This window comes from Euprymna scolopes, chromosome 3, assembly GCF_053919585.1.
Source record: "Euprymna scolopes isolate OS-2025 chromosome 3, ASM5391958v1, whole genome shotgun sequence".
Classification (NCBI taxonomy): Eukaryota; Metazoa; Mollusca; class Cephalopoda; order Sepiida; family Sepiolidae; genus Euprymna; species Euprymna scolopes.
The window spans coordinates 106950777-106975803 of record NC_136484.1 but is presented as its reverse complement, the minus strand read 5'-3'; the positions used below and the strand labels follow the sequence as shown (position 1 = coordinate 106975803).

Below are 25027 nucleotides of genomic sequence, written 5' to 3'. Positions count from 1 at the left end.
TTCATCTGTGTATTTAAAACTAAACAGAACTTCCATGAACAAAGTTTCTTCCTTTGGTATTACTCCTCGTTGGCTCATTGTCACCTAGAGTGGTACGATTTTCGTGAGAGGGGAATCCATTGTTACGTAGAGTGATATGATTCTTGGAGGGGGGAATCCATTGTCACCAGGAGTGGTATGACACCCGTAGTGGTATTACTTCTAGATCAGTTTTGTCTACTTTTTATTAATTAGTTAATTTATTTGGAAATTTATACTTTTTTTATTGGTTAATTTTGTCTTTTCTTACCAAAAGAGAAAGTGTGTTTTGTCTATTTTTTCTTATTGATTAGTTTAGTTTCAATTATTTAAAGTAACGAATATAAATAAAACTGTGCAAGGATACCACGCAGGTGCAAACTGCTAGTCAAAATAATAAATGTAAAAATGTATGAATGTAAAAAAAAAAAAAATAAAATAAAAACAAGCAAAACTGTTGCAAAGGCATTAGATATTGAAAAAAAAAAAAAAAGGAAAATCTTTGAGTGGTGCACTTAAATGACTCCTCCAGATGACCAGGTCAGAGAAATAAAAAAACGCGTATTTATATGAATTGGTGGTTTATAGCAAGCAAAAACAAGAATTATCCTATCTGAATTCTTCCTGTATATATCCGCTTTTGGAACAATACGGGTGGATACGGCTGGTTGCATCTGCACAAAGTCACAGGAAGTTCTATTGTCTTGTAAGAGTCTTTTGTTTTATACAGCAATCGCTTGTTATGACATTGAACTGTAATAAGAATGACTCAACGCAACTGATTCAACCATTGGAAGGAAAAGAAAATAACTTGAAAAAAAATATTTCGGCATGGTTCCGTTTACATTATAATTTTAAGATGTCAAAGGGTTGCTTTAAACAAATCCCTTGGTGCTCTGTGGTCATGGCGGTAAGGGCTTTTGACTTTTTATGTTTTTTTGCTCAATTCTTAAAGTTGCAACATTCTGTTTTTATTTCTTATGACCAAGTACTTATAGTTTTCAAACTTTTATTAGTTTTTTAACTGAACAATTTATTTAATAAATACAAAATTCAACATTTGAGAAAATATGAATATTACATTTGAATTTAAAACTTCATGAAAGGAATTATGCTTTTAAATTTTTGAAGTAAGGATTGATAAGTTGGATCATTTGAACTACTGTTCTCATCTTGAATGTTATTCTCACTACGTTTCGACTGATGTAACCTTCGGCCTTCTTCGTGTGTACCTTGTCTAACTTGGGAATCTTTCTGTCAAACTTAGAAATTTGATGTGGATGAAATTTTGAATGGAAAACTTCAGCCATGATCAGGAACGGTGGAGAATAAGAGGCCTCAAAGAAGTAGCAAATATGGTCGACAATGACCTACTAAGTAGATCCAGTGTAGAATATGGTACAATATGTGAAGGTATATGTAGTTAGAAGTAATGATCTAAAAATAATAGTTTAAGGCTCAAAATTCATACTGGAATTGTCCGTAAGGATCTGTGGTGTAACAGATCAAGTACTTGATAAAATTCAGTTTTAAGTGACAGTCTTATTGAGGTTGAAGGTTCAATCCTCAGTACGGGCAATGCTAAGAATACAATTGCGAATTACTTAAGAATTCTATCAGGTCATGGCTGACTTAGCATATTACCACAGTTTATAATGTAATGTTTTTTTTGTTTTTTTTTACATGGAGTTCACTACTTATCAAGGCCCAATGGCCACTCAGGGATACAGCATAATCACGTTAACAGACCGGTTCCTGTCAGATCACCGATGTTGCGCAACATTGAGCCTGGTCAGTACTAAAATGGGTGACCATTTGAGAATTCTAGGTGCTATATGTACTCTCCGCTTATCTCTGCATTGTTTCCAGTCCTTGCCACTGGACACGTGCAGTGCCGATTGAGAGATGTGGTTGGGGATTGTGCCATCATTGCCTCACAATTACATGTGCAGCTACCCTTACCGGTGTGTCCCACTATCTCTTGAGACTGAATGGAGATATTGCATAATGTAAAGAAGACGACTGTTTTTTTTTTTGTTTTTTTTCTTCAACTAAAGCAATGAAGAAAATGCATGGCATAATGACCCCCTTTTGATTTATTTAATTTTGGCAAATGTATTTATGTTCCAAGTGTTTATTATTTTCAAATATTTAATAATTTCTATGTTGTATATAAATGGTTTGTAAATAAATTTGTTGTGTGTGTGATTGATCAATTCTATTTAATCTATGCATGGGACACTTATAGGTAGTATCTGGCTAAGAGTTAACTTGGGAGTAATCGCAACTAAGGGCTAATTCTGTATACCATGAAGTTCCCAAATTGTGGTCTCACCACCGGATTCAGTTTTGCGTTATACCCAGGGCAGTAAGAGGTAGAGAGTGTTTGAGTAGTTGATATTTTTGGAAAATAGGATGGGCAGAAGTTGATAGGACTACAAAATATGGATGTCAGAGTGATGGAGTGGAGTAGGAACGAATACTTTGCATAAGTGTGTCAGATGCAGTTTCCTCCCCCACAAGGGCAGAGTTAAACACAGTTTCTAATGTGTGGAAAATTCACTCCCTCCCCCCTCAATAAAAAAAGAGCTCTCAGGATTGGGACAAAAATTTAAATTGCTTCTGTCTAGGATTTTATCTTCACTGACCATGGACAGAACAGATGAAGGAGAAAATAAAGTGGATTTGGCTTAACTTTTGACTCTTGCTTTCCTTATTTTGTCCTTTAGTTCTCACATTCCATGAGCAATGCTTCTGGTGAGGAGGGAGGAATTGCTGTTTTGGGGGTCGGAATCTAACTAATACATTGTTGGCTACTTTTTGATCTTTAAGTAGTATTTACTTTTTTTTTTTTTTTAGCTACTTACATGAATTGGCTTCATGTCTTGTTTGAAGCGATTTCCATTAAAAAAAAAATGTATCAGAACAGATATTGCACTTTGCTCCCAGTCAAAAGGCCAATGTTTTGCCCAGAATAAATTCTATGACCCATGAATAGAACTATGACTCCGAGTTAGTGAGTGTTTATATTATGTCTTATTGATAGTGTGTAAATCCTTTATACCTTGTTTCGCTGCTCTCCTCCCCATCATTATCATCACCATCGTTGATGTGAACCCAAGTGTTTGATAAAATGTATGCCAACGCTTGTTTAGTTTATAAAATGTTTATTTAAAAGCAGGAAGGGTGTGTGCGTGAGTGAGAGAGAGGGGGGTAGTTTTCTCCTGCTGCGAGAACTTAGACACCAGGGTCAGAAAGTGGGATTGAGAAGTGAGTGCCGCAGAGGAGATTACCTGGTCAGCCTTTTCAGCATTCTTTAGCATGTACAACTCAGGCGATTAGCAATAAACTAACCCTTTTCAAAGAGAGAAGGCAAGGCCTGAGAGGGTGGACCTCCTAGAACTGCACTGAACTAAACTCCCACTACAAACTCAACAGGGACCGGATCATTACATGAATAGTCTAATCTGTGTTAATTTTGGAGGCCAAGCATAAAAATCCCTCACTACATCAACTGTCCTTATTTTAAGGCACCACGCAAAACAAGTCTTTCCTCCTTCAAGTCTCATCAGCTTACAAAGAGGAGTCTCACCGGAAGTCTCATCACTTCAACTTCTATTGGATGGAACCTCTGACCATTAAACCCACTGAAAATGTGGACTTGCAAGTAATGGTAATTTAGGGCTGACTCTGTGTTCCATATGTTATGTTTTACGTTCTTATCTAAATGTGTGTTGAACAGACTATTGTCCTACTCCCCTAATGTCTATTTATGGCTCGTGACTCATCTAGTACTTGTGGACGCTTGTGTGTATTACATATAATTCATGTAACATGATGACATACCTGTTTCTGCGTGGCCTTTCGTCTTTTGGCCGGGGGATTCGCTAACATCTTGAAGAGCTGGGTTCTGTTTAAAGAAAACGCTTCAAGACAAGATGTTTTTATATATATTTATTTACTTCCAGGCATCTCATCACAGTAGAACTGGAGTGAATCTTAGCTTGTGGTTTCTCTGCATCCATTTGGAAACTGTCGCTCTTTTATGGGGAGACCTGTTTAACCAATCTTGTTTCTTCGGCGTCTCAAAACCAACTCCCTAACTTAAGTCGGCTTATTCAAACTGGAAACCCTGACACATCACTTCCGGTCTGCATTCGCATGTGTAGCAGAAACAAATGGAACTTTTTTCTTTCGCAAATCAATGCCTCTCCCCTGTGTTATTTGGCCACGTACTGACCAATCACGGGTGTGGCGCATTGATCCTTTCTCTTCCCTAAGGAAATCGGACAGCTTCCGGTTTGAAGGAAAAAAAACTCTTTCTTACCGGACCCTCTTTCTTTGCTCTCTCTCCACCTCTGTGTTATTTCATCCGGTATCGACGATTTCCACTGGGAATAACTACCGTGATAGCACCAGGTAGCCAGAGTCCAGCTTTTACCCAGGGATAATATCTCCCTGTGAACATTCTCCTGAATAAACCTTTTCTTTGTTACATTTATTAAAGTTGTTGTGTTCGTTGTATCAGAAGTTTGTGTTGAATTATTTATTTTCTTAGGTTGTGTCCCAAAAGCACAAACCCTAAACATGCTTTCTAGTGCAACTTGATCGGTCACCCAAGTTTGATATCTGTCACAACATTACCCTTTGACCCTTTCTGCACCTGCACGCATGCTCGCTCAACTTATTGTTTCCCACGATTCAATCTGTTGTTTACTCTGCTAGATAGACAATTAGATGATAGATATCTATCATAAATACAGATGACAGACAGTTAAATGCTTCTACCCGACGTTGTCCAGCATTTACCTAACACATAAAGCCCCTAAATTGGAGTTTCACAACGTGATGAATTTTAAGGTCATATCCAAGATCGCGATCATTTTTGACAACATGAGCACACTAGTAAACATAATAATAAAGGATGTTACAGAACGATAAGAAATCTAATAGTAGACAACTTTTTGGCTGCATATTCTCTTTCTTCTGAATTGAAATAAGTATTTGTTTATTACATATTACTATTTATAGGTATAAAATAATTGTTCTTTTGGAATGATTTATTTTCCCCTTGTATTTAAATAGACTAATTTGTATCGGCTTCTGGGTGGGGAAACATTTGGCCAAAGTTTTTTTCCTTGGCTTGATAATCAGCCAACACCATTGGCAATAGATTTTCAGAGAACTGATTACTTTACCTATCGATGCTATAATCACGAAACTTCTATATAATACTAAAGCTCTGATAATCTTGCTTGCTATTGTTTTTTTTTTAGCACATTGAATATATAAGGTGGTAGGAAGAACAACAAACATGATGATGTGGTAGGAAGAGAGGAATAGAGAAAGGGGGTAGTAGTAGTAGTAGCAGCAGCATAGGGGAGGAGGAGAGTAAGAAGGTAATGTAAATAATGGGTCAAACCGGAAACAACAAAATTATATGACTTTAATCTAGTCTTATTTAGAATACCAACCCATTTTGCATAGTATTAAGAGTTTCTTAATGAACTGAGAACCTTTGATTGATTCATGCCAAAGACTAAAAATAAATAAATAAAGTCTTTGAGACTCGTTTATTAAACGCATAGAAGTATAAGGTAAGGATAAAGGGCAAGTGGAGTGATTGTGAGAAAGGAGTTATATTCTTCCCTTATAACTTGCTGTAGTAGATAATGAAAAGGGAGCCTTCAGGTCATGCTTGACTATGGTCAACCACTTTACTTTGTATTCAACAGCAGCATTTTGAGAGAGCAAAACAGTGGGTGCAAGTCCATAACTCCCTTACCTCTGCTCCCATGAAAAAAGAAAAATAAAGGAAAATCATTATGGTGTACATACCCGTGACTGAAAAATAAAATATATATCGTACACCAAAAGTCACATAAATTTATCAGGTAGTTTCATTAAAAAAAAAAAAAAAAAATGAAAATCAAATTTTATGGCTAAATGATGATCGATATTTCTTGATGTCATTTTGCAAATAGTTTGAAAGAGAAGGGAGATAATTCCAAGTGATTCACACTTGAGAAAGTTTAGCAAGCCATTCTTAACATGGGAGGGGGAAGTATTGGAAAAAAAAAAAATCAAATTCATTACTAATTAACCCTCTCTTAAAACATTCTTCACAAATAGTTCCAAGTCAGCTTTGTACATCATTGTAATATCTATGAATTTCCATTAATCACTTAGAAATAATTTTCTTTATAAAAATAACACTGCGATTAGTTTATGTAATTTTTTGTGTGATATATTTTCTTTCTGTCATGGTTACGTATATCAAAGATTTTTCATTATTTATTTATTTTTTCATAGGGGGAGTTATGGCCATACAGCAAACAATGTGCTTACTTTTTATTGCATTATTATTAGGGATGTGACAACAGAATATTATTTTCATTGTTTTTTTTATCTCTCGAGTATATATCCGTTAATATCTTATGTTTTTATAGAGACTGATGTGGTTCTCGGTTGATTAGCTGTGTTGAATATATACTCGAGTCAAAAGAATGTAAAGAATATACTGTTGTTACAGCCCTAATTATCATTTTTATTGACATCACTGTCAGGCAGGGGATGCTGAGTGGTTAACGACACGAACTGAAAACTTGAATGTGCCAAGTTCGAATCCTGTTTGTTCCATAGAAACACTTGATCTTGTGTCAAACTATTCAGAGAGGCGTATAAAAAAAATTGACTGACACCACTGTTGCTTATTTCGCTTCACTTGGAATCAGACGATAACTTTTCTTCTTTAACTCTCTACATATGATGATGAAATTTACGATCCTTTCTAAATCTATTTTTAAATCTCTTAGTTTTATTTTATTTGACACTTTGCGGTAGAGGGAGGGGGCCTATTTATGAAAAGCTTGAAAATCGCTGAGGTAATACATTCATATCTAGAATTGTGGGTACTAACAAAAATTCCACTAAGAATAAAAAATTAGAAATGTAAAATTTGGAATGGAATTTATAAGTTCAAGAAGTATTATTTTCTTTTAAAAATGAATATTTGTTTATTTAAAATCAATTAAGTTCTGACGATGTAATATCATCTTTGGGTTTTTGAAATAAATATTTATTTTAAAATTAATTCGGCATTGTATTGGTTTATTACATTTACAAATTCCAATTAAAATTCATACAATGTTTACATCCAGGAAAAAATCTGTCTGAGAAATGTAAAACTTTTAAATTAAGAAAATTAGTTTGTTAATAATTGGGAACTTTTGCGCCCCCCCTCCCCCCAAAAAAGACAAAATTCGGGTTGTAATAAAAATAAACACTTATTTCCTTACTCAAGAGAATGTAATCTCTTTTTGTTGGACATGTAGAGCTCATTACCTAACTCTAATGTAACCAAATGCATTGCTTGACAAGACTTACAGTTACACAAGTATGCCAAGGAAATGTGTATACACTGTGCATAACTGGCAGGGATATATCTATTTATTTATTGTTTTTTTTTTTGAAAAATTCGTTTTTTATTTACTGACTCTATCTACAGAACATCCAATAATTGAATCCCGCAACTGCATGGAATTAATTTTTTTAATCTTACCATGAAATAAACACAAAGAAAAAAAAAAAAACCTTGAACTTTTGAGTTTTATTTTTTTAATGAGCCCTATCGTGCATCACTATGAAAGGCTTCAGTTAGTTCGTTAGTCTATCATGCTTAAGTTTGAAATAGCATTTTTAGTTTGTCATGCTTAAGTTTGAAATAGCTTATTTGTTGTTCTGTCATGCTCAAGTTTGAAATAGCATTTTTATTGCTAAGCGCACAGATTGGATTGGCGCATCTTAAGGATGCCTGTTGGCCTACCTCCTATTTTTAAAATCATATTCTTCTCTTCATAATCTAAGTTAATCTTAATTATTCAAACATAAAAGGTCACCATTTCATATCTTTATACAAAACAATCACAAAACCACTTTCCCGCCTTTTGTTCTGATATTAATATAATTGTTACACATTTTTATTTATTCGTTTTTGTTTGTTGCTAAGGTTACTGTCACTTGATAGGCTTAAATGGCCCTAATCTCTGATCAAACGTAACGCATTAAACCCCCGTTGTTTGAAAGCACAAAGCTTTGTGCTAGATCATTTGTACCTCTGATACTGTCCTCTTGGATTTTATTTGAACCTGATTACTGTAGATTAAGCTGTCTCTAACCGGAGTATATATATAGAGATATATACAAAATATACAACTATTTCCATGATGGTGTTTCCATCTACAGGCCAGGTATGCACATCTCTTTATTTATATAGATATGAGATTGATAGGCAAATTGTAAGTAATTATGATGTATGCAATTTGTTGGTTAGAAATGTGCAAAACTGTGAATATTTAAAGTTCTGAATTTTTTTTTTTTTTATATGAGGGCTGATTGTTTATATTACTTGTATTCGGACTATTGTTCTCATCTTGAGTGCTATTTGTGCAACGTTTCACTCAGATTGGCCTTCGACCGTCCTCAGGCATGTTGATTGTTGCTTGTTTCCAAACAACAACCAACATGCCTGTATGTTTATTTGTTATCTATGAACAGAGAAACAAAATATTCATTGGCAAGGCCTTCACATTTAATAGGCAAGGTCGGAAAAGGCCTTAACATTTAACATTTTTTATTTTCACATAGCGATGGGAAAAAAGTACTTTGAAATTAATTTCCGTTAAAAACATACTTTCTAACTTGAATACAATTGTTCAGCTTGATTTAAGGTAAAAATTTTAAATATTGAAATCAATAGCACATCGTAATTGTTAATTTCTCACCTTGTTGGTCCCCAGACAAAGGAGGGATTGAACCTAGTAATTCACTCTCGTTCGTTTGATCGCACTTTTCTCAAAAACCATTCCTTGAAATTTTTTTGAAATTTTGCACAAACATTAGTCATGGTGAAAATGCATTTTTGCTGGAACAGATTTTCTGGGATAATTCTAGTTGCCTTCGTAGGGGGGAATTATAGGGGTAAATTTGTCCCCGAATCATAATCCATTAATTTGTTCACACTTTTCTCAATAAGCATGTCTTGAAATTTTGCACAAGCATTAGTCATAGTTAAAGTAAATTTTTCACTCGTGGAGAAGGACTGCACATGCTCAGCTTGTTTAGTCGGAAAGATGCAAGGTAAAACCATGAAGAGTTACCATGTGCCTTTTATCCTATCTCTGCTTTTCAAACATACAGACATGCACACATTTTGTAAATTCACGCAGGCGCTTTTTAGTAAACTTACGGTTTTGTAGACAAATTACGTAAAACGATTGGCTATATATAATACTAAAACTCTGAGGACCTTGTATGTATGTCAGGCGGATAGAATGGGGAATAACTCTTTCAAGAATTACCTCTCTTGACTTCTAAAAGAAACTATTGGTGTAAATAGTTTAGTTGAATGTGAATAAATGTTATTGCGATTAGAACATGCTGCCTAATTTTTTTTTTTTTTTTCAATATTCGATCAATATTTTCGAAAAAAATATAGCATTACTCTCTCTCTCTCTCTCTCTATTTGGCAAATCAAAAGGACTTCTGACTCGATATCTGCAATAAACGGTGCTAGGTTAAGTTTAAACTTCACTCGTAATATAACCTCTGGTGAGATTTGCAAATTCCCAGTATCTGGCAGTTTCATTTTAACTATACTTGACTGTAAGCAAGTGATAAAATGATATTTAGTTGGTAGTCAGTAATAAACTATGCATAGATTAGTACAGAAGCAAAACCCTTTTATTATTTTCCAAAAGAAAAGAAAATCTCTTTACATATGTGAATATTTTTGTAAAAGAAATTATTTAAAATAGAAGTTAGTACAAAACAAAACAAAAAAAATTTATTAAAAATGTAAATTAATACAAAACTTTTCCTAATTTCCTTTAACGCTCATCTTTAAACAAATTAGGCAGTCTTTAATATCAAGAACCAATTTTTGACTAAACACCATTTACTGGAAATTTTATTCAGAATTCCTTTTGGTTGGCTTTCACTCTTTTATATAAATAAAACCTGCAAGTTATTGAAATAATAATAAAAAAAAAATGAATAAAAATGCTAATATGAAATTCAGAAATAGGAACAGTAAGTTCTGCACTGTCTGCCAAGATCCAGTTCCTATCGTATCCTTGTGCATGTTTAACAAGTATTTCCACAGAATATGCTATAACGAACTTACTTGACTTTTACCTTTTCAATGAAAATACTTCCGGACCACTCAACTAGCAGCAAAATCCCACCTCTTCACTATAGAAGTCACTAGATGTTGGAAGATGTTTTTCTTTGAAAGCTCTTTTCCTCTCACCATTGCTTTTGAAATTCCCTTCCAACTTTTTCCTGGTTATGTCAACATGCAAAAATTTTAACATAATGTGAACAAACATCCTGCTGCTTAACTCCCCATTCCAGGTTGTCCACTAACCAATCTGGCCCTTATCACAGTAGCCCTTTACACTTTAGTGGTAGTATACTTTGTTTTGGGTGACTTAAAATAAAACCCTCACATAGTTCTTTCTGTAAATATCTGATCCTAGAAAGAATTCGGAAAGCCAATGCCAACAACGGAAGCAAGCTGGTCAAAAAAGTTGCACCATGTTGATTCAAACGAGTTTATTTTACTTTTTATCTGCAAACACAATTTTTGTTTCATTCAATTTGTTTCTTTCAAAGTGCAACAAGTAAACTTGTAGCAGTCAATGCAGTTACTGTATTTGCACTGCATTTTTTTCTTTGGTTGAAGAATATTACAAAGGTTCTGATTGGCTGACTTATAAGCCAATCAAAAACCTTTGGTGGAGTAATTATTGAAATTATTATGGAGTCGTTTGCTAGATGCCTTGTGATTTGATGAAAAACAACCAATCATAAGTTAGCTTTTTAGAATTTTCACTGAATTCCACGTTAGCTATTCTTTGAAAGATTTTTCCTCTTTTGGATGTGATCCTCCAAGGAAGCCAGTTTGCCTGCTGCTATCGCCAGGACACGTGCAATAATTAAATCAGCAACTGTAGCACAAAAAACAATGTTCTCTATTTCTCAGACCCAGCCAAAACGAACTCGGAATGAGAAATATAAGAATCATTAAATGGATGCATCTTCAGAGATAGGTTCCACAAAGATATACACTATTTGTAGGACAATTTTTTTTCTCTTTTCCTTCTTCAAAATACAATTTTTTTTTTTTTTTTTTTTTTTTTTTTTACATTTTCATATGTGTTGTGTTCCTTTGTTCCTTTCTTCTGGCCGACGTCACAATATTTTTGCCACTATATTGTAATAACGGTGTGAAGAACCACAGCAATAAGTGCAAATGGTTGGCATATGCACTGGCATTCAAACCCAAAACCTGTCTGACATGAAATATAAGAAGATATGAGGGGCGTGCAATAAGTAATGCCCCTGACCCACTTCCCATAGTACTAGAGCAACGAAACTTGGCACAGTTATTAGTCTTTCTCTACATAGGAAACACCCAGAGGTATGCATTTCTCCCATCGTTTGATGCAGCTCTGGTGACCGTTTTTGTAGAACATCTCAGGTTGGTCCTCCAACCACGACGTGACTTCAGAAATCAAGACTGCATCATCTGAGAAATGCTTTCCTTTCAAAAACAACTTCATGGCTGGGAAGAGGTGAAAGTCAGAGGGTGCAAGGTCAGGAGAGTAGGGAGGATGGAGAAGGATTTCAAAACCACATGCCCATGCTTCTGATCTGGCGACATGCGAGTTTTGGATCGGAGCGTTGTCCTGCAGGAGGAGGGTACCTTTGCTGATCTTGCCCCACCTCTTGATTTTGATAGCTTCCCTTAATTTCCTCAAAAGTGAAGCATAATAGGCTCCTGTAATTGTGGTACCCTTTGCCAGGAAATCTGTCGTCACTACTCCGTCCTTGTCCCAGAAGACTGTGAACATGACCTTGCCAGTGGAGGGCTGCATCCTTGCCTTCTTTGGAGATGGTGAGTCCAAGTGCTTCCACTGTATTGACTGGGCTTTGGTCTCTGGATCATAGTGATGGACCCAGGTTTTATCCTGTGTAATTAGTCTTTTGGAAAACTGTGACTCATCTTCTTGGCATATCTCCAGATTTATTCTCGAGCACTCGACGCGTTCTTGCTTCTGGAATGGTGTGAGCAACCTGGGAATCCATCTGGTAGACACCTTATGCAAATAGTCATGAATGATAGTTTCCACAGACCCTGTACTAATCTTGACATCTTGGGCTATTTGGCAAATAGTAATGCGCCGATCTTCCAAAATGGCAGCCTCAACTTGATGGACAGATGCCTCATCAATGGCAGAAGGGGGTGGGCGACCAGGTCTGGGAGCTGTTTCCACAGACTTCCGGCCATGTTTGAATTCACGATGCCAGTGTTTTACAAGGTCATACGATGGGGCATTATCACCATAAGTTTCTTTCATTTCATCAAAAGTCTCCTGTGGTGTGCGTCCTTTCAAATACAAAAACCGGATCACTGCTCAATATTCAACAGGCTCCATTTCACACCCGACTCAGTTCAAACACCTGTAAAACAAAAACCACAATTAGTTCAGAGCTGTAATTTGCCATATGACCTGTAGAGATATAAATCATTGCACATGCAAAATTTCAGCTAGATCAGATAACTGGAAGTGGGTCAGGAGTATTACTTATTGCACGCCCCTCGTAAATGCAAATTTAGGTGCTATCATGGTTCAAGGTAGCAATATAAAAAGACGTTTTTTTTGGGGGGGGGCGTGAGTAACAAATTATCTTGTGCACATGAGGTTGCTGTCAATTGGGAAAAAGACGAAAAAAAGAATTACGAGGGTGAAGAAATAGAACGCTGATTGTTAAGAATAATTCCGAATCTGATCCTTTTTTTTTTTCTCTTTTCTCTGTTTTGAGAACAAGCAAAGATTTTCTTGAATATGACTTGTACAGTGAACGAATTTACGTGACTAAAATAGATTAATTCTCAGAGAAAAACTACAGACAATCTTTCTCACATATAATTGAGAAAATTCATATATAAGTTACCATACTACTAAGGCCTGATGATAGAATCGAATTGAAAAAATACAATCTGAACTTCCTGCCATCAAGTTGACAAATCTTTGAAAGAGTGCATTCCTTCATATCTTCACAGGAAAGTACAATCAATATAAAATTTATTTGGAAAAAACACAAGTAAAATTATATATTAAAAAAATACTGTCTGAATTATATTGGTTTATTCATTTATTAAAAGTTCACCATATTTTGCTTTTTGCCACGATTTTGAGCGGTTATAAATAAATAATAATGCAAATCTCTCTCTTCTTTACTACTACATAAAAGGAACTTGGTGTGTATTTGTTCATTCCCTATGGACTTCGAAACGGCTGGACCGATTCTTATGAAATTTCACACAAAGGTACTTTATGTGCATACCAATGTTCTTAGATGAGTTTTGTATTGGAATGTCTTCGATAAGTATTAATAATCGATAAGTATCAATAATTGATAAAATCCAATGAAAAAAATGACAGGCGATTTTGACCAAAGTTAACACCTTACACAGCCTAACATCACAAGTGCATTTGAGAAATTTTATTACCACACAAACGAAAAGGTCTGATATATAAGATTAACAGTAGGTTCTTTAATATGACAGAGGCACATCCGAAATGAATGATTCTGTTTTGAGCATAATTGAAGCATGATACTTGACTTTTGAATTTTGAACTTTAATGCAAGCCATTTTATAGAAATTTTTTTTTATAAAATCAGTTCAATGTAGATTACAATGTATAGGGAGGCATGTGAAGCCTCCTCCCAGTTCACCGTGATGGATTTCCAACTAGAGCAATTAATGGATTTACTTGAAAAATAGATGATTTCATCGTTTTCAATGACAATAAAAATATGGAAGTGCGAAACATTCGTAGATCATTATTCAACATCGGGTCTCCCTGCTAGTAATAAAATAAATATGTGATATTCATTATATACAATATTTGGGTGCCACTTTAGCTTGTTCTTTACATATCAAAAACCTACTTTAGTATTTATATTTACATTATAATCTATGTCTGATAAAATCTATATTTGATATGATATTTACACTTGCAATCCTAAGTCTCATGAATCTATTTGGTATGCGACCTACACCTGATAATGCAAGGAACGCACCGTTCAAAAGCAAAGAAAACTTTTCAAACTGGTTTCGAAATAATGTGTGGCTAGGGTGCCTTGAACAATAACCCTAAACATTCAAAGAAGAGACCATGCGACACTTGAGTCCAGTATCTTAAGGCTCGCTAATATATTCCAACAAATAGTGAGGCCCACTTTCACGCTAATTTAAACAATTTTTTTAGCTTTTGTCATATTTCCTGTGAATCACCAGCAACATTTCGTCGATCCCAACACTACAGCACGTGCGCAAAGAATTGAAAGATCATGGCTCAACGTTAAGATTCATATACTAAAAAAAAAAAAAAAAAAAAAAAAAAAAAGACATACAATATATCTATTTTTTTCCTTGTAGATATCAAGCCAGACTAGCATTTAATATTTGAGTGATTTTAGGCATCATATGGGCTCTTGAATAATCGCACATTTGGTGGGTGAGCACTTTAAAAAATTTTTTTTATTTGAGTCCCCACTTATCAAGACCCGAAGGCCACTCGAGGATAAGGGTTAATGAATTTAAGGTGGTAGTGAAGTAATCGTTAATGGTGTAAATTGGGTAGAATTTGATTATTTATGTGAACAACTCAACAAAATCTTGTTTACATTGGATTTGAAGGCTACCATGTTGTATTCAACCGGGAAGTAGGCAAGCGAAAAAGTGTTCCACAGGCGGGCAGTTCTGGGAAAGGTTTTGTTCATGGAGTCTGCATTTAGATTTAGATACATATAGAGAATGGGGGAAAGCGTATCTAGTGGGTGTAACTCATCAAGTGTTTTTTGTGAAAGTTTGAAAAGTGAAGACTAAAGATTGGAGTTCAGTCGAGCACTTGCCACGAAAATAATGATAGAGAAAAGACAGGCTCTCAACATCTCTTGTGTGGGAAAGAGGTTGCAGGGAAGATGTCAAAACTATCTTAAAGTGGGCCTCTCTATTTGAAAGACATGTTCAAATTGTGTAGAGTTATCAGTTTTCTCTTTGCGATTTTTTTTTATGCGCCCAGCCCCATAGATAATATAACTGTTTCCTTTAATAACGATACACAAACACATGTTCTGTAGGGGACTAGGATATATAAATACCCCAATCCCGTTACAAAAGAATAATGAAACGAATGGGAATTGAAGGAAACAAAGACTCAAGTAATGGATAAGATAAACGTCGTTTATTTGCTGTTGAAAGAAATGAACATTTTAGTTATAACATGTCCGCGCGTATGTAACCAATGTCCGTTGCAGGACTGGTGTTGTAGCAAGAAAAGGAAATGTGTTTTCATCTCAAGTTTGGGTCACTATTGTTTGTTCGCGCGTGGGAAGAGAAATAAATGTTGTAGGAAAATTGAGAATGGTAGTCCAGCATGTAGACAAAGAGTGGATATTAGAGTTGTCATCAGTTAGTAGTCAGCTACGCGAAGGTGTTCTTAGTGACCAGTAGTAGATGGAGAGAGAAAGAGGGAGAATGTATACATACAGTCATTAGCTCGTGCCCCATACATAGTAGGAAGTGGGCGTGAGGTGCGCGTGCGCGCGCGCCGAAACGGCGGCGGCTTGTTAGCCCAACCTCTCTCGTTGAGAGTTGGTCCTAAAGAGAGGATTAGAAACAGCTTGTCTCCATGTTTTATACTCGCTTCTGGAGTGTCTTTTGCCCATGTGTATTTCCTTAGAAAGCGGAAGTGACGTCGTCCATGTGTGTGTTCGTGTTCGCGTGTGTGAGTACATGTGTATACGTAAGCGTGTGTGTATATATACGTGAATGTGAGTGTATGTACGCGAACGTGAATATGTGTACATGTGTGGACGTGGGCGCGTATGTTTGTGTGCGCGTATGTATATGACAGCTTGAAATATGAATGTGTGTTTTGTGTGAGACTTGAAAAAGGCTCGTACAGTTCACTAAAAAAATCATCTTGTCAAATTTATATTGCAAACACACACACACACACACACACACACACATGGAACAAGCCCGAAAGAACGGCACTCATTATCGATGTCGTCGCAGTTCCAAATGACTTTAGCCTTAAGAGAGCTGAACGGGAAACGATAACAAAATATCAAGACCTAAAAAAATGATCTAAAAGCGATATCGTCTCTGAAAGAAATAAACATTATACCGGTTGTGACGGGAGCAACTGGCCTAATAAAAAAGAACCTTCAGAAATACTTAGAAGCAATCCCTGGAATACCAAGCTGTAAGGAAATAAAGATAGCAGCCATAAAGGGAACAATGTCTATTGTTAAAAGAGCCCTCGGATACAAATTTAAATTTTAACAGAATCAAGTGTAAGCTCCAGGAGGGAGTCCCTTGATCTCTTCAAACTAACAAAAGTAAAATATTACCTGGCTGGGCCAGATTGCTTCTTCAAATATTTTAAATCAAAGTTTTAAATAATAAGCATTTCATAAGTTTCCTGTAAACAAAAAAAAAAAACTAAGAATTTTGCATTTATTGATCTATATGATTATAAAACTCTGGACCTTGCTTGCTTGCATCTTGTCTTCAATGATTAGACGATTCCATCTTTTGAAAAAGGGATGACAAGTGAATTCATATATAGTCATCCACATACAGTACTGTTTCGCTGTATTACAGCTCATCAGTGCGACTAGTCTTAACAACTACCTCAAACCAGGATTGAAACTCGACTGCCTATGCGACGGTCGGTGCTTCTCACCTTTATGCTACTTGGCTGCTGCTAAGATGGGTATGCGAAATTACAATGTTTAAACATTGTCCAAACGCCTAAGCTCTATTTGTTTACACAAAGAGCATTGTTTTGTATGCCAGCGGCAGTTTATTTCACTCGCCAATATGCTTAACAAGATAGAGAGCATTTATAGTCATCCACATAGAGTACTGTGTCGTTGTATCACAGTTCATCAGTGTGGTTAGACTTAGCAACTACCTCAAACCAGGATTGAAACTCGACCGCCTAAGTGACAGTCAGCATGTGTAAGGGCGTGGCTCGGCCATGAGGGTAAAGAGTTCTATGTTTTGCTTACGATTCTAATTGTTGGCACACAAGTTAGAGAATTGTTTCTATAATAATAAATACGTAATCTGCATGAATTAAAATATCATATTTAAGCGTATCTTCCAGGATGAGTAAACGTAATTCCCTGTACAGTTTGGCATCAAATTTATGCCTCCCCCCCTTTACAAAAGATTATAATAAAAATGTAATGATACTAAACATTATGTCAGAATTACATGATTTTGATTCAAGAAAATATCTAAAATCTATTTATTCATTTATATTGCACTAGCAGGGAGACCCGACGTTGCCCGGGATTGAATGATGATCAACGAATATTTCCCACTCCTGTATTTTTACTGTCATCGAAATCCATGAAATCGCCTGGAAGGAAGCTTCACATGCCTCCATGCAGTGACTTAGTCTAAAATATACGCTATTCTACATTGCAATCTAGAGAACCTACTGTTTCTTTTATAAAATTATTTTATATAAACTTCTTTCCCGTTAACAACAACAACAAAAAAAGACATAAATTTATGTGAGGAGTTTGGACCTACAGAACATGTCATGCAAAATAAAAAACAAGAAAACATAACTTTCAAGTCTTATAAAATTCTTTGCAGCTAATGAAAAACAAATTGAGAAATTTACATGCGGAGTTTGAACCTACAGACCACATCATGCAAAAAAAACAAACAAACAGACAAAAAAAAAACCCACGCTATCAACTTACCCACAGTAGAATTTTCGCGGCTCATTTTTCTATCATTGTTTCTAAGCAACGACATGGAAAAGATGGCCTTACCGATGATAGATAAATTAAAATAACGTTTTCGATTTATCAGTAATTATCGGAGGTATTCTGAGACAAAACTTAACTAAGATCACTTCCAGACTTATACACTAAAGTTCTGTAAATTTTAAAGAAAATCTGTTCAGCCGTTTCGGAGTCTATAAGGAACGAACTTGCACACACACACACAGACAAAGTTGCATTTATATAACTATAGATATTTATTCATATAAGAAGGACAAACATTAACATTTTGATTATTTTGACACATTTATTTATCTTAAAGAAATAAAAAGTAAGACGAAAAATATAACATGACGATAATAAAATATGACAATGCAAAATTACAACCATATTACAGAGAATTAGTTTATTAGAAGCTGTTTATAAAATAATATGCAAATTCAGATCAGTGTTTGTAGTGTACTACATGTGTGTATATGTGTGTGTGTATATATATATATATATATATATATATTTATTTATTTATTCATTTATTTAAATATGTATGAATAAAAAAAAAACAATACGAAAAATATATAAATGTTTATATCTCTTCTGTATTTATTTCCTGTGTGTTGACGTGTAGGAATACAAAAAGTCTTTTAAAAAAACAAAACAAGAATGTTTCCTTCAAAAGCACATATTTTCGACCGATCCTTTGATCTTCCTCAGTGTGATATATATATATATATATATATATATATATATATATATATATATATATATATATATATGCTATAATCGTGTTGACACATCGGTTCTCATCAGATTACTGAAGTTAAGCAACGTTGAGCCTGGTTAGTACCAGATGGTTGACCATTTGGGAATTCTAGGCACTGTATGTGCTCTCCGCTTATCTCGGTATTTGTTTCCAGTTGTCTTGTACATACACTTCACTTGCCACTGGTATTTAACAATGTTGACTCAGGAGATGTGTGGTTGGGGGTTGCGCAACTCCTGCCACAAAAATTTCATGCGCAGACACCCCTTCGTGAGTATCCATAGTCTGTCAAAGACTGGATTGCTTGCATATATATATATAATATATATTATTTATTTATTTTAATTTTAATTATCAGTTTGTTCAAACTTGGGATGAGGCATTCTAACGGATGCTAAGCATTCATCTGCTATCCCATATATTTCACCTGAGAGGTTTTTAAGATTCTGACTGATGTAATTTTTTGCACTTGGTTCGCTGGGTACATTTGCCTGGTAGTTTTTGAAAATATTTTTCATGAGTCTAGTTGCTCCTATAATTACTGGAATGATTAAGATCTTCCAAAGATTCCAGTTTCTTTTCATGTCATACATAAGGCTTTGGCATTTTGTTATTTTTTCCTTCTCAGCTCTGTTTGACCCAGCATCATTGGAGACACTTATTCCTGGTTGCTTCTTTCTCCTTCTCGTCCCAGATAAATATGTCGGGTTTTATAGCCTCGTTTTCTAGGTACATAGCCGTAGGAATTGCATAAGCAAAGTAGATGGTGTATAACTTATTTCCGACTGTTCTTTCTGGTAAACATGTTCCCAGGACTTGCTGCTGCATTCGATATTCATGGTATTACAAAATATTATGTCTTATCAGAGAATTAAGCAAAGACAACCTGTTTTGGTGTCTATATAGTTAGAGTACCTGAAAAAAAAATGTATTTATTCATGTAGAACTTCATGCAGAAACCATTTATCAAACTTTGTTTTTTTCTTTGTTTTTTCCTTTTTTTACCATTTAAATAAAGACCTCAACATAAAGTGCCTCAGACACTTCTTTGACATAGATTTTGTTTGAAAATTACTTTCAAACATGCAAGTGAATAATGATCGTTTTCTATTTATTGCATCTACAAAACACTTATTACAGCTACCAAAATGAAAATGTTGAAACCACTTTCGTACTGTTGGATCCTTTGTGAATCCTTCTTTTTATGTTCTTTTGATATTTGCAGTTGTTGGCGAAACGTTGTGGCCAAGCTTAAACTCTCACTAATAAATATATGTATATATTAGTGTTGGAACGATTAATCGGGAATCGGAAAAATTGGAGCTTTTTGGGGGAATCTGTATAGGAATCGGAAAAATTTGAGCCTATTTTCCGATGGCAAAACCAATTCATTAAATCATCTTTTTTATTTGATTTTGGTTTAAGAAACATCTTCTACTGCTTGTAGTAATAAGAAAATAATAAATATTTATTGATTTAAACTTCCAGTAAGACTAAAATTTCTAGATCACCCCCTCACAAATGTGTTTTTACGTTTAAGAAAATGTAAGCACATTTAAGATGTGTTTTTATGGTAATCGGGACAAAATAATACTTTTATAGTTAAATATCTAGAGATTTATAAAGAATCGGAATCTGTAATTGTATTGGAATTGGGAAAAATATTGGAATTGTCCCATCACTAATATATATATATATATATATATATATCAGAGGGAGATATTATAGAAAGTAATCGACAAGAGTCTAAAAGAGCAAAGGCTCAGTAAAATGTATTTAAAGGTGTTGTGGTCGAAATATTGCAGATATATGATAAACTCAATAGGTGTAATTACCTAGAGCTATATACATAGATTAATAGATAATTGATTTGGCGTCTTTCCTAATCGTAAACTCGCCCCCATTTATGCTAACGAGACGATGATATACAGAAATATTTTACTTTATTTCTCGATAGTTTTATTTGTAAATATTGACTGATTAGCGGGATATCGTTTCCGAAACGATCGTACATATTAATTTGATTTTGTTATGTTTCTGCCTATGAAAACTTGATTAATAATTTCGTAATAAGTGTTGTCTATGCTCTCTGCTTATCTCGGCCTTGTTTCCAGTCGCCCTGGACTTCTTCGTGCCACTGGATCAAAACAGAGCCGATTCAGGAGAGGTGTGGTTGGGATTGCGCAATCCTTGCCTCATAATTACAGCGCAGCTGCTCCTAAAGGGGTATATTTTATATATAAAAATCTCTCTCTCTCTCTCTCCCTCTATATATATATATATATATATATATATATATATATATATATTTATTTTGTATTTTGTGTACAGAAAGTTGTTAGATGAGACAAGTCATTGGTACTGTCGGTTTCAAGCCCGATACTTTGGACCGTTTAAGATATCCATATCAAGCTCTCTTCAGCCAATACTCATCTTATCAGATGACTTGTCTCATCTAATAACTTTCTGTACACAAAATATAAATATGCTCTTATATTTCGGATTTTCCTTTTAATTGAGCACTCTGCTGGATTTCATTTTCCAAAAAATCTAATCATATATATATATATATATATATATATATAGGTTTTTCTTTTTTTATAAATTTGAATAAGTTTTCAGTAACAAGATTTTTATATATATATATGAGCCAAGATGGCTGCCGGGACAAACACACGATGTTGAGTCTTCTATAAACTTTTTCTTCTTGCGGCATTATATTGTCATGCTTTTTTTTTTTTTTTTCTAAGTAAAGAATTTATAATTTTTCTGAGGAGTATATGCACGAAAAGAACCAGTTTTGACATTTTGTTTCTGCATAACAAAATGGACCTGTAAAATTTTAAAATGCTAGAAGAGCTGTTTTGCATGAAAAATAAATATTTTGGATATAGGAATGTAACTATACTGTTATTTTTGAAATATGCTCTATTGCTATATTTGACATACATCGAGCTTCTAAGCAAAAAAGATTGGTATACACAAAGAGTGAAATATAATTTTAAAAAAATATTTTACCAAAATAACACACACACACACACATATATATATATATATATATATATATATATATATATATATATATATACACGCATTCTTTTTTTTTTAATCTCCATTATTGTCTCCATTTAAACCATATTTAATTTTGACTTATTTAATTCTTCAGTCATTTTAGTTGGCACAAAAATTCATCCTATCTTTATGGATTAAAAAAAAGTAAATATATAATCCTGGATTAAACCAATTAATCTTAATTTTAATTCAGCTAATCCTGAATTTAAGTTTTGAAAATGATATGCGGTCATGCGTGCTATAAAAGGTGATGGATTTCGTCCTTGATTTGCTTAAAAACTAATAAATTCTTTGTTAATTTTACAGCTTAAAATTGTCTAATCGTTTAAAACTATGCGTTTGTATATCTGGCTGGTTGTAGGATTTTGTGACATCTCAAATCTTAAGTCCTTATTTACTTGACTCCCTATGAGGCGGAGTCAGATACAAGGTCAGTTTTATGCTTATAGATACTAGCATTGGTTTTATAGTCCTACCTTGCTATAGCAACTTTTCATTGTTTCATTCCTGTTGAGTTTTCCATTGACTCTAGGGTGCTTTCAAGCGTGAAGAGGAAGCCTCAGAAGTGGAGGTGGGAAATTCTCATGTCGATAGGAGGAGGTTATTCTTTAGCCATCTGGTCCATAGCTGTAGTAATCTCTTGTAATCTCTTTCTGAGATATTGTTAGGGGCTCAGTATGACTGAGGAAACTTATCCCAAACTTGGGCTGTTGGTTCACGTTCATGAACAAGATAGCGTTCATCACTGTTGGCCTATGCTAGTTCTTATATACAGAGCGGTTCAAAAGTTGGAATCCATAAAAAGACTTAAAATGCGTGTTTTGAATTCCCACAAAGAGAGATTCTGGATTGAAACAAAAATTGCCTCAGTCTAGAAGGATTTCTCCTCCATTGACTGAGAGCAAAACATTAAGTATAGTGTCAGAACAAGGTACTACACTTTGAATTATCTATTTGCACAAAATATGAGAAATTTACACTTAAATAAGTTAGGCATAAGGCCATCAAAAATGTGGGATCTTGGGTGTCATCTTTCGTGTAAAGTAATAAAAATGTCTGTCCTACTCTGGATTAGAATCATCTCAGTCACTAAAATACAACACTAGGGACCGGTCTATTTGCGATAACCAAAATTTGTTGGAAATTTAAATTTTTTTATGAATATATTGATATACAAAAATTTCAGTGTATGAAATAAAATGAAACGAGGGAAGGTAAAGAAAAGAGACTTTAGTCAGAAAGTCAAATCCTGTTAAGTGGACTTTTTAGTCAATTTTCGGCAGCTTCGTAATTCTCATTTCTCTTATTTTGTCCTTGTCCTCAAATTCCCTGAACGATGTTTCTGACAAAGGGAGAAAAATTGCTGTTTTCTGGTTCAGAATCTATTCATCTAACACTTATTGTTGCCTAGTTTTTGACGTGTGTGTGTTTTTTTAATTCCTTACGTCAAATGGTTTCATATCTTGTCTAGAGCGATTTCCATTCTAAAAAAACATTTTATGCCAAAACTGCATATATTTTCTGTATCCAAACAAATCATGAAGTAGATGTTGGTCAGTCATCAGTAATGAACTGGTTTCACCGGAAGTTTTTAGTTTTAAATCATTAGATCCACTTCATCAATAATGCAAACATTTCTCTAAATAAAATTACTCCTCATCAAATGCGATGTCGTGCTATTGTATTACTATCGATTCCCCTTCCCCCAAAGTGTTAGGAATTAAAATAGAAAAATGATAAAAAAAAGAGAAAATAAGTTTATCAGCAAAACAAAGGTATATGAAGTTGTTCACTAACGTACACAAAAGGAAGCTGAAATAGGATTGTTAATCAAAGTGACAAAAGACCGGACATAAATGTAGACATTTTTAGAGTTAGTTTATGGGTGTTTTGAGGAGTGGCAATGAGTTTTACAACAGCTTACAACAGTTGACAAAATTTAAAAAATTATTTTATTTTATTTTTGGAATCATTTGAGATGAGGCTTCATAATTTGTGCATTAAGTACGAACCCGACAATGGAAGACCAGATAAGAACACAAAATTAGATGTATAAAATCCAACTTTGATCGCCCTTCGCGGCCCATGGTGCAGTGAATAGAGACGTTGAGTCTCTATGGTTCCAAGTGAGCATTGTCTGAAGATAGTGGTTTCAATCGCACCCAAAGCAGGCCAGAGGATTAGTTGGCCAAAACGTTGTGAGACAATAACATCTATGGAAGGCAGTAGTCACTGAGAATACAGTTACTACTCTCAACATTCCTATCCCGTCGCAGTTAATCACCTGAAGAAGGCCAGAGGATTAGTTGGCCAAAACGTGGTGAAACAATTATAAAGATGAGGATAACAGTCTGCCGAAAGAATGAATGCACAGTTAGGAAAAACCATTATTTGTAATGGCTGAGGTCAGTTTTGAGTTGAGTTTCTAGCTAGACACAACTGAACACAGATTGTGGCTTGGAGCAGATTGACGTGAGCTGACTTCAACTGGTGAACACGACCCCAACAAAAAAAACTTACGATATGGATGATAGCGTTCAGAGGATCGATGGTCTATCGATATTTGTAGAATGTGAGTTTGTGTTTTATTTTCATACTTGTAAACCCATTTTATTGCATTAGATTTTATTGCAAATTCCCTAAAATCCAATCAAATGCATGACTTGTAGTGCAATCTAACAAGAAAAGAAACAAGTAAAAATGGCTGTTTATTCCCGTGTTTTCGCAGTCAATTCTAGTTTTAAGATTTTGTTTGTCTAGATTAAAATCAAATCAATCATTTATTTCATGCTATATCTAAGATTAACTAGGGGCACACGACTTGCCTGGTCATAAAATACACATGAATATATTTTAATTTATGCAGATTTCGTATTTATTATCATAAGAGACCATTCTCTATTGATTATTATATTGTACCCAATATATAATAGTGATTTTAAAAGTAAATAAAAAATGACTTGGGTGTCATCAGCTAGAACCCAAACTGAACGCAAAATTTATAATGCTCCAGCCTGAGATGTTACAGAATCAGCCATCGTTAGTTGGATAAGAAATAGTTAAAAATAAGCTAAGATTAACATACAAATATGCATGTGTGTGCGTGTGTGTATATATATATATATTTTTTTTTTTTACATGGGCATCACCACATATCAAGGCCAAGAGGCCACTCGAGGATAAGGGTTAAAGAGTGTACAGTAGAAATTGGACAATAGTGTAACCGTTAGTAATGGAGATTCGGTAAATTTGTTAACTTATATAGAATGGCTCATCAAAAACTTGTTT

The 25027-nt window shown here is 34.6% G+C and overlaps 2 protein-coding genes across 10 annotated transcripts in view; one reads left to right on the top strand and one right to left on the bottom strand.

Moving 5' to 3' along the window:
* LOC145252494 (uncharacterized) overlaps positions 1-3912 on the bottom strand; it is a 57581-nt gene extending 53669 nt beyond the window's left edge. The window contains exon 1 of the mRNA XM_080111934.1: positions 3865-3912. Within this exon, the coding sequence (XP_079968060.1) occupies positions 3865-3912 (48 nt within the window). The remainder of the gene's footprint in view (positions 1-3864) is intronic.
* The window catches only part of LOC145257956 (tripartite motif-containing protein 2-like), a 443500-nt gene that overhangs the window by 331526 nt on the left and 86947 nt on the right, over positions 1-25027 (top strand). The gene's annotated exons all lie outside the window — the stretch shown is intronic.